The sequence below is a fragment of the Calliphora vicina genome, chromosome 2 (genome assembly GCF_958450345.1).
Source record: "Calliphora vicina chromosome 2, idCalVici1.1, whole genome shotgun sequence".
Lineage (NCBI taxonomy): Eukaryota > Metazoa > Arthropoda > Insecta > Diptera > Calliphoridae > Calliphora > Calliphora vicina.
In genome coordinates, this window is record NC_088781.1 from 22,887,094 (window position 1) to 22,899,124 (window position 12,031).

General features: G+C 32.4%; 1 protein-coding gene across 1 annotated transcript in view; it reads left to right on the forward strand.

Moving 5' to 3' along the window:
* wry (weary) overlaps nt 1-12,031 on the forward strand; it is a 91,379-nt gene that overhangs the window by 63,133 nt on the left and 16,215 nt on the right. Inside the window, exons 9-10 of the mRNA XM_065499901.1 lie at nt 7,537-7,679; nt 10,298-10,420. Coding sequence (XP_065355973.1) covers nt 7,537-7,679; nt 10,298-10,420 — 266 coding nt within the window. The remainder of the gene's footprint in view (nt 1-7,536; nt 7,680-10,297; nt 10,421-12,031) is intronic.

Genomic DNA, 12,031 nt, shown 5'->3' on the forward strand with positions numbered 1-12,031 from the left:
CAGACGGACGGACATCGCATAGTCAACTCAGAAAGTGATCCTGAGCAGATTGGTATACTTTAAGGTGAGTGTTGGGACAATATTTTTGTATATTTCAAACAACAGCCCTAACCCATTATACCTTTTCTTAATAAAACTTTTTTGTATACTAATAAATTTTTTTTTTATATTTTAATTTGAACTTTATATGTATATATAAAGGATGAAATTTTGACATTTAGTATAGAATATTTGACTCTATTATTTCTCTGCACTATTTCTTTAAAGGAATTTATTGGCAATCTTAAAGGGTATTAAAGGATAAATATTAAAATTTAAAGGACATTTTTGACATAGTTTGTTCCTTACAGGATAAAACAAAGATAATACAAAATATTTTACAACTCTTCTTGTTCTTTTGACATACAATTTATCATTGCTGGAATAGCAGGAGCATTTTTTGAAAAATGTACTTCTTTGAAACTTTGAAGTCCTTAAAAAAGCACACAGGATCACGAAATGAAAAACTGAAAACACAGTTTTTCTTCATTAAATCTATAGTTTCAGACGTATATCATCCGGTTCGTGTACAACGAATTTTTCTCCATTTGTCGGACGGTGTTATAACTTGAAATTTTTTTTGTTATAAAAAAATCTTGAAACAATCGAAAACGACAGATTTATTAGTTTATCGCAAAGCCACATGTATTAGAATAAAATAAGATATCCAACATAAAAATCGATTGATTCTTTTTGAATTTATTTACAATTAAGTGAATTTGCTCTTTTTAACAAAATTTTAGTTTTTTGTCTGATATACATACAATTCAGTATTTAATGTTCTTCTTTCGACTGATTAAATTCCGAAAACATTTTCCCCATGACATGTATAAATTATATATTGCGTTTCAATCGGCTCAGTAGTTTCGGAGTTATAATAAGAAATTGAAGCAAAAAATATATTTTTTACATGATTTATTAATTTTTTGGTTTCTAAAAAATCATGAAAAATCGAAAACTGCAGAAACTGTTCAGATTTATTATTTCATCTGTAAACCACATGTAATAGGAATAAAATGAGATATGAACCAGAAAAATCGATGGATTGTTTATGAATTTATTCACAAATAAGTGAATAAATTCCCAATTGGGATAAAATCTTGTTGAAAACTTGTGTCTGAGTTATTATCCAATAGAACCAACCTTGGTGCAAATTTAATCCCGATCGCCAGACATCGATTTCAAAAGTTGGTTCACTTGACATGAAATGCCCCATATATAAAAATCCGTCTATAAATATAAAATTATTCAACTTAAATATTGTTTAAAACTCTTCTTTAAATAGTGTTAAACTGAAATACATCCTATAGCATTTACTTACAAAAAATCTTTAAATTAAATTTCCTTTTTTCATTCCTCCAATTTCAATCTGCTCTTGCTTTTCCATCCAGTGCCATTACCTTTAATACTCATAATGTAATTTTCATATTTCTTCCACACTCCCATTAATCTCTCACTGTCAAAGTAAATAAGAAAACGTCATTTATTGATGTTGTCGTTTTTATATATTTTTTTTTTATTCCCAGCATTATTGGAAATGTTAATTTCCACTCACTTAAATTTTACTTCATTTACGTTTCGTTAATAATTTCGTTTTTCTGTTTTTTTTTTTGTAACAAAAAACGACAATTAAATGGCGGGAAATAAAATTTACATGGAAACTAATTTATTTTCGTCATATTTATGACGGTTAATGGCAAAAAGGAAAGAAAAGTGGAAATGTAATGAAAAATAAAAGCAATGAAATCAATTTAATAAAGTTATTGTATTTCGAAACACCTTACTATCGGATTGAGGGAATAGATAAGTTGTTTGTTTTAAGAAAAATCAATAATTTTAATTTAACAGAATCACAAAATATAATTTCATTAAAGGAATGCTAATTTTATAGAAAACTAAGTTCACATTTAATTATTTTTTAGAAAAACCTCTTTTCTAAGAATTAAAAAATAAAGTAAAGGATATATAAAATTCGTTGCAACCGACAATAACACTCTGTAACATATTTTCCACAACAACAAACTACTTGAAGATAACGCCACATTTTTGGTGGCAAGCAAACTTTAAAATAAAACACCAAAAGACGAATACAAATCGTCAATCAGAAAAGAAAATACTTACACGTTACCTGCTCCCAAATGGCAAAGAAGTGGAGAAAATGAAAATTTATATTGCCAGAAATCAAAATGTAGCAAATACATACATAAAATCATACAAAAATATGTATGAAGAAAAATAAATAAATGAATAAATTTAACGTAAAAACTGTTGGGTAGAAGAGAAATACAATTCGTAAATATATTTCTGAATAAAGAAACGCTAAAAATCAAAATGTTTAACTTAGATCACGAGAAATGTGACTAATAAATAATCAAAGGAATTTGTTTTCCAATTATTTACATTAGTATAAAAAGAGCATATACAAAAAATATGCGGCATACTTTTAGGCATGTATGAAAATAGATGCTGTGTTTAGCTTGAAAAGTATATGGTTTACGATTGTAATATTTAATGTAGTCTCTCTTTATATTGTTATAAAGTTAATTCTGAAACAAACTATTTACTGTAATTGTGGCTAGTGGTCAGCTAAGGCTAATAAAGGTGAAAGCTATTCAATAATCAAAAAAAAAAAACAAGTAAGAGAGTTATATTCGGCTATAATTTTATAGATATACCCTTCCCCAAATTATACTTTAAATTAAAATATAAAATATTTTTAGGTACACAAAATTTGATAAACAAATTTTTATTCAAATTATTTTTAAAAACTTTTTTTAAAAATTTTTTTTTTTTTTAATTTTTATTAAACATTTTTTTTTAATTTTTCAAAAAAATTTTTTTTCAATTTTTATTGAAAATTTTTTTTTTTAATTTTTGGAGAAAAAATTTAATGAAAAAAAATTTTTTTGGTGAAAAAAAAAATTCGGGTTAAAAAATATTTTTCCGATTTTGACCCATTGTAGATCCAACTTACTATAACCTTATGTTCATCCTTGCAATGGACTTTGAAATATCTATCATTAAATATCCATATTGTCTATTGTAATGACTTAGTAATCCAGAAAAAATAGGTCAAAAATCGAAATTGTCCCGGTTTCCTTATATCTCAGCCATTTATGGGCCGATTTTCTTGAATTTAAATAGCAACCCATCCGGGAGAATTCCCGATATATCAATGTATCAATCATGTTTCTAAGTTATTTGGGGGCTACGGAAAGTTGAATTCAACATACAGACTGACAGACGGACATGACTATATCGACTACGCTATCTAGAACGATCCAGAAATATATACTTTTCGGGGTCGCAAATGGAAAATGTAGAAATTTTATACGGAATGACAAACTTATATATACCCTTGCCATTTAGAATTTTTTTCAATCCATGTTTAGTCAGCCACTTTAAAAATTACAAAGTATCCACAAATCCAAATAGTAAATTTAATTTCTATTGCTATTAAAAATTTCCCAATAATTTTCCATTCACCTTCACACCCCATTCCATCTACTGAAGTCACTTTGTAACCCTCCACCAATAAATCAACAGAAACATACGTAATCCGCACAAAGAGGGAGAGATGGAGTAAAAACTACAAATTTAAGCTTCATTTTGCTTGGTGTGTTCATAAATCATTTTTGTGGCATGGCAACATATCATCTGCATAAATCTCATTAAAAATCATTTCCATTTGTACAAATACAAATAAAGATACAAATAATATATACAGCCAGCAACAACAACAGCAACGACTACAACAATTTCAGCCATTATTCGGCGGGTATTGTACATGCAACTGTATCTGTAGAATTGTGTTATTTGTAGAAGGAGTATGTGGTGTTCCCCACAGTTTATTCTTGCCATGGTAAAATATTATTTTGTTTGTTTTTATCCTTAAAAATGTCTTGCTTTCTCTTTTGTGTTAAAACATCAAATTGCTACAGTCATTCGGTGCTGTGCTATACATAAATAATTGACGGCACGAGGGAGGTGTGAGAAGCGATATGGTAATTCCTGAAGATCTTATCAAATTTGTTTATTCAAATATTATTACACAGGCCTATAACGATTTTGGTGCCACCGAAGTTAAGGCTGATTTGACGTATATTCGATACTTATTTTTCAATGCTACGTGTAAAAATATAAAAATGAAATGGTCCATGTATGTAATGTCATCACGTGAGAACGGCTGGAGCGATTTGGCTGACTTTTTTTTATTCGATTCGAAATTTTCAGGAGATGGTTTGTAAAGAAAAAAAAATCAAAAATTCGGAAATTTTAATTTTCAATATATTGCCTCCTTTTCATTTCTCATTTTTTTTAATAAGAGAAATTTTTTGGAGAAACTTGAAGAAATAATGTTAGCAAATAGCTACTGGGCGAAGCCGGGGTCTTCAGCTAGTTTTCGATAAATTGCAGGGGTAAAAGAAACGATTTTACAGGTTAGCAGCTTCTTTTTTTTATTTTCCACGATGGAGGTCCTTAGAACACTCCCGTGTGAAACTCCAACAGTTATCTGCCAGCGACCTTGGTATCTATCTTCCATCACTTTTAAATATTGATGGAAACGTTCTACTTGTTCTCCACTATACATTCTAAAATTGTCTGGAAATTTGTCGCTAAAAGAATAAAGGATAATGCTAGTTCCTCAATTCCTACTCTTTTAAGAGATGGCTAATCATGCACTGACCCCGTTGATAAATGTAATATTTTGGCTGAATTATTTGCAAATAATTCGAACCTACCGAAAAGCACTCAACCACTATCCAAAATCAAAAAGTATCAATTACTATGCCGAATATATTCTTAAAAAGGTTAAAAAGGTTTTTAGCGGATCTCAACATAAACAAGTCTCCTCTGCCTGATGTTATACCAGCAGTCGTCTTTAAGCAGTGTCCTTCAACGATGACTTACATCACTGAAATTTATCGCCTAATAGCAATTTGTTCTGCATTTATCAACGTTATGGAGAGTATGGTTAACTACCATCTTGTGAATTATATAGAGTCCAAGAATCTACTCAGCGATCGGCAGTATGGCTTTCGTAGAGGATTCTCTACGGGAGACTTGCTAACCTGCCTATTGGAAAAATGGTGTCATTAAATTCACCGTTTCGGCGAAAGTAAAGAGGTGGCTCTAGATATTTCTAAGGCATTTAATAGGGTGTGGCTAAACTTTATACCGAACTTTCTCAAAGATCGCTCTTCAAATGACTACGTAAGCGGTAAGCGTTCCCACTGTCTTAAATGTCTGCCACTGATGATTGTTGCCTCAATTAAATTTGATGAAAATAATTGACGGCTTGTTCTTCGTTCATTACTGTGTCAATTGATTTGTATTTCATTGTTTCGCCAGGCTGTTTCAATTGAATTTACTTATTGAGCTTGTTGACATCATAATTTTTTGGTGCCAAAATTGCACGTTCCCACAGCCAATCCGAATTCTTGTCAATGGCTTGAATATTCATTTGCATTTGGCAGAAGTTCCGCAGGAACGAAATCGGATTTATGAAGTTACCAATTGGAATTTTTCCATTTCAGATGTCCAACAATTGTTTTGAGAAGGTTTCGGCAGAAGGGTCTTGCAGAAAATGCACACGCATACTTGTCGATAGCGTTCGGCTTCTGTAGCTTCATTTCTAGTGAAATAAATTTGTAGGAACTTCGCATCATCATCGGGAAGCGGGAGCAGTGATCCAATTCTGTGGTACATTTGGCCTTGAACTTTAAAGGTTGTTTACAATATTAGTTGCCCCGAAGGACGTCATTTGAAAGCATGAGTTGTTCTTTCGGATATTTTGAAGGAAGTGCTTGGAAATCGGAGTGGAGCTGGAAATGTAACTTAAAAGCCGATCAGGCGGCTCAATAATTAGTGGCAGAACAACTTTACCGTTCGAGCAGCATATTCCCGGGGGTTCCTTAGGGAACTTTAGAATGCTGCAATGTAAGAAAAGTTTGTTCATTGCGCCAATCAGTACGTCCTTGTGATTCCTGTACTCATCATCCTTATTGTAATGAAATGCCGCCAACTTTCTCTTGATCGAGTCAATCGGGAGCGATTGGCCCGATAGCGTTCGGCTTCTGTAGCCTCATTTCTAGTGAAATAAATTTGAAGGAACTTCGCATCATCATCGGGAAGCGGGAGAAATGATACAATTTTTCGTTGAACTTTAAAGGTGGCCATGAAACCGACGTTGTTTACAATATTAGTTGCCCCGAAGGACGTCATTTGAAAGCATGAGTTGTACTTTCAGATATTTTGAGGGAAGTGCTTGGAACAACTTTAAGATTTGAACACCACATTCCTGAGGATTCCTTAGGGAAATTCAGATCGCTGCAATGTAAGAAAAGTTTGCTCATTACGCCAATCAGTACGTCCTTGTGATTCCAGTAATCATCATTCTTATTGTAATGAAATGCCGCCAACTTTCTCTTGATCGAGTCAATCAGGAGCGATTGGCTTCTAGTGTTTCGATATACTGTTGGGGTGTCTCTGCAGCTTTCGATGAAAATGTACTGCGACGCATTTTCTGAAGGTGTAATTCGCGTTCTCTTTTCGTAACTGCGGCTCTAGACGTAGACTTTTCGCGTTTTTCCTCAAGAAGTGATTCATGTTCTCATTCTATTTTCGCGTCTCTAGATGTAGATGGCCATTTGGGATTTTTTTTTAAATTTGTTGGACAAAATTAATATTTTTGACAATTTTTTTTTCAAATCACTGTTAGAGGAAACGTCGATCAACTTTAAACTCTAAATTTATTTTAAGTTTAATCAAACTTATATATTTCTTTCTATAAATAAAATATTTAGCTTCATAAATGAAAATGCGTGCTGTATACTAATTTTTGACTCTAACTGTATATAAATAGATTGAAATACGTGTTTCTCACTAAGTCTATTATAGGTTTTCTAAACTTTTTGGCTACAAATATAATAATGTTAACATCCATTTATTAATATGTAAAATGTACAAATTATATTACGAAACTGGCACGCGAATTTACTTATAACAGCCAATACTTAAAAATTAAGATGTATACAATAACGATATCTCGGCACCAACAGTTTTACCTTAGTTGCTGACCGGTTTTATTAGATAAACACGTCATAATATCCATTAACATTAAGACACTTTCAAAATAGCAATAGCTCTCATGTCAACTACTTTATGGTATGACATTTTCTTCATCCATCACCCCTTATATTCTCAAACCAAAAACTTTTCCTCTCAACCCTCCTACTTTACTATAAATGAATGAATTTAGCTGCAACATTGTTTCCACGTATTTGTGCATACATCCATGTACAAATTTTACTCGTATCTATATTTTTATGATGTATTGTCTGTAGAAAAATCCATCTTATTTTTTCTACCTTGTATTTTTTGTTTTGTTTTAATATTGTTGCAGTTCATTTCAATTTTATCTTGAATTTTTTTTGTATCATCATTGTTTTTGCTACATGTTGTTGATATATATTTTTTTCTATATATATCTTTCAGGTTTTGCCGGTGAACTTTGCAATTTCGAGTATAATGAATGCGAATCGAATCCATGTCAGAATGGCGGAGAATGTATCGATCATATTGGTAGCTATGAGTGTCATTGCAGCAAGGGATATACGGGCAATCGTTGTCAAATAAAGGTAATTTTATACAGGGGAATACTGTTACACATATTGTCATATACATATATACGTTTATACATACTATTGTACTAGCAAAAAGATACCAAAATTAATTTGCTGTTAAAACAACGTTTTAAAGAAAAAGACATGTTATGCAATGTGGAAAAAAAAAGATATGTAGGTACAATTTTTATTCATAATTAAATCATACATATGAAGATAAGAGTACGGCTCAGTGATGCCTGGTGATTGGATGACATCCTTGTGAAATATTTCATGGTATATATCAATAGCTGACTGCAGGATTTTTGCAGAAATGAAATTTTAATGAAAGTGCACCATATAAAATATGATTTTTTCAAAAAAAGAATATCAAATTTAGTAACCAGCCGGACATGTATTAAGCTATTTGCTTTGAATACCAGATCATATTAAAGTTTTGTTGATATACATTAGCGTGTCCCAAAAAAATTGTTTGTTGGGGCTCAAGCATAATTTGGAAGCTTATAGAGTAAAGTATTTTTGAAATTTTTGTCTCTAAATTATTAAGAATTAATTGATCTTTCAAACTGCATTTTTAGTTTTGCCTTATTTACAAAATTTATGAAAAAATTTCGAAAAATTATAATGTAGGGCACCTTAATGAGCCAATTCATTACAAAAACTGAAAATTTTTGATCACAAGAATAAAGCTCGGACATTTTTCTTTTAAACTGTGTCCTCAAAAGTAATGAAAATCGTGGATCTGGACAAAGTTATGAATAAAACTCAAAAAAATGCCGAAAAACCCGATTTTTGGCAAAAACTCGATTTGAGCGACCTCTAAACCACTTCCGAAAAATCTGAAAAAAATCTCAAAAATACTCTACCCTATAAGCTTTCAAATTACGCTTGAGCCCCCATGAAAAGAAGAAAAAAAACTTTTTTTGGGACACACTAATATACATATGAAAACCATACATTTTCAGATATTATTTAGACATTATATCGGTCATTTGTAAATTTCAAATTCATTAAGCGCTTCCAATTTGAATATAACAAACTGTGTGAGAGATATCATCAAAATTTGTTATTCATTTGCAAGTCCTATCGCTGTCATTATTTATGGAATGTCCGCAGCAGCTTCGCTGAAGGGCACTCTTCCGAATTATGCAATTTTCCATTAGTCTATCGCATAAATCAGGTGGAATTTAATCGATGGTATAAGTTAAGATAGGTTTGAGACTTGTTTTCCTAGACCTGCTACTTAAGAAAACCTCACAGGAAAAAGTCTAACGGTACCAGATCACATGATCGCAGTAGACAGTTCACTTCACCTCCACATGAGATTATCATGCCCTCAAAAAGCCAATGCAGAATGTCCTACAAGGTATGAGTAAAGTGGCATGTAGAACCTTTCTATTGAAACCTGTACAAAGAAATATTTACGTTTTTCGTAATGCACTGGACGCTCTTGGATCTCATGTGGATCAGTATCGTCCCAAATTCCACAATTTTGATTGTTGAGGTACCCATTCATCCATTCACCCTAAACTGACCGAAGCGCTCAGAACGAACACCAATTTTCATGAAACAATTTGATAATTTGCATTTGTTTTTCAATGCTATATCCTTTGATTGTGATTTGGCAAAATTAATTGAATAAATTACAGCCAATTTGACAGATACAGCTTCAACAATATGGCTGCTATCAACTTTCAAAGTTAGGAATTCCCTATTGGAAGACTCTTTGGGAACTGAAAAATGGGCTCAAGAGATCCAGCTTCCTTGAGGCAATGCTGAATACTGTTTGAAGTTTCTGAAATTAGGTCAGCACAGACCAAAACAGAACCTAACCAGAGCAGGTAAATGAATACAACCAAACCTCTGCCTCATGTCTGTACCGGACCGCCTCAGCGAATCTCGATATATTCAAATCCGATATACATCCAAGAGGATCAAAGTCATCACCACACTTTGATCCTCTTGGATGAAGTCTACTAGCACAACACCGAAGGAGCTATCTGCATAGATTTAGTTGCAACGAAAGCAACGTCGACAGTTTTCAAAGATCCAGTAAGCATACCTAATATTAAGCGGCAAATGTATAAGCATTTGCCGCTTAATATTATAAGCATTGGCCATCTTAACATCTCACCAACTAACAATAGGCTTTGTTATTGGTCCAACTTAATGGAATTATCTTCAACATTTCCAACCTTGCTTTGATCGCAAGGTTTGCATAGGCAGACGGAGGGACGTCATTAATGTTCGCTATTGAAAAACAGCACATAAGACAATTCATGAAGAGAGTCTGACTCGATTCGCATGATTTAAGACAGTGTAGCAGCATCAATTTGATCGACACTAACACCATCATAAACACATTATACCATCCCCAACTACAGCGGTATAAAAACTTACATTTCATATTACACGGTTACATTATTTACAAAATCCCTTGAGCTAAATATTTAACATGATTCTTGACAACATATTTTTTTTACAACATTTCTTTAACCACAACCCCTTTCTACCTACCCCCTCCCCCCTACTGACAGCTTCAAAATTTTATTTATTTAATTTTTCTTACTCTTTCTTATGCTGGTAATACTCAGTGTTTACTGTTTCATGTTTTCTTCTTACTCTACTTCAAGGTGGATTTTTGCGCTAATAAACCATGTCCTGAAGGACGACGCTGCATTGATCATGGTAATGACTACAGCTGTGAATGCCTCGGGGGACGCAATGGACCAGATTGTAATGAAATGCAAAGAACGGTTAGTACACGAAGATAAAAAAAAACGAAAAAACAAACATGCAATCCAGCAAAAACCAACAGAAAGAGTAGAAAGTATAATAAAAATAAGGAAGTGCAAAAAATAGTTATGAATAAATATTTTTTTCCACTTGAGTTTGAGTTGCATGAATAAAAAAAGAAATTGAGAGAACAAATAAAAGAAAAAAAATTATGCAGAGGGACAGGTAAAAACTATAAGTTTATATTGGGTGTAAATTGTGTTAACAAATGTTTGGTTGATTAAGCAAATTCTGTGGTAAAATAACAAATCAACTATATGAAGGGTAAATATCAATTATTATTTATGATGAAAGGGGTAACCCCCTAAGGGCTAAAATATTAAAAATGGATGTTTAGAGTTATGAAGGCATTGATTACATTCCAAAAAATAAGGAATACGATGTGATATTATTATATCAAAACTGAATTTGACCGACGCACAGTGGCTCATTATCGTTTTTCATCGGCCAAAACTCTGTAACTTTTGCACCGATAGACAGATAGATTGATGGACAGATAACTTCTTGAAGTTTTCTCCAGTTTTAATTTCATTAAAATCGGTTCAGCAGTTGTTGAGTAATTTAAGGTTAAAGTTGAACTTTTAATTTTTTATAGCATTTAGTATGAAAAAGCGGATTTTTTTATTTTTGTATCAGCTTTACTTATAAAAAAGTTGTAAGCAGATAAAAACAATTAGGGAAGTATGTTCGGTCAAGCTCGACCATATAATACCCGACACTATAATTTATTTTCGTCAATGATTTTCGGAAGAGGGCATTATATGGGAGCTATGACTAATTATGAACCGATCGCCATGAAATTAGGTCGTGTGATTTATGTCTATATGGAAGTTAGTTATGTTGATTTTTATGTTTATACCAACATTTTTAAGAAATTTATGCTCGTTAAAGTGATAAAGTTTGCGAGTAATGATAATTGAATTCTGATAAAATTTTCAAAAATCACATTTTTTATAAAATGACATAAAATATTTGAATTTAACAGCATGCCACGCACACAACTGACAATATTTTTATCTAATTTGTTGGCTACCTTAGTTTCAATGTGTTTACTATTGAATGACATTAAAATTTTTGAAATCGGAGTTAACAAAAAGTTGGACTTTTGGCCGATCAAATTGAGATATGAGTTTACTTTGAGGGCCGCTATTGTATATTCGCATAGACCTGCGAATTATGAAAACCCCACAAGAAAAAGTCTTAAGGTCGCCACTTCACATCGGCTCTACATAAGATGACCATGCCCTCAAATCGCTATTGCAGAATGTTCAATACGACATGAGCTGTGTTCTGTGGAAATATAAAGAGATCCTGCATCCTTGACGATTGGGGAAAAGCGGTTACGGCTCAAACATACCCAACACATACCAGACAATTACGAGGTAATGCTGAATACTACTACTGTGGAGGTCAATCAAGTCGAGACCAAGACAGATTCTAACCAGAGCAGGGATGTGAATACAACTAAACCTGTGCCTCTTGTCCGCACTGAACACGTTCACCGCCTCAATGAATCTCGATGTATGCCCATTAAAATCTCCAAGTGCAGATACAATTATTCGAAGGAGATG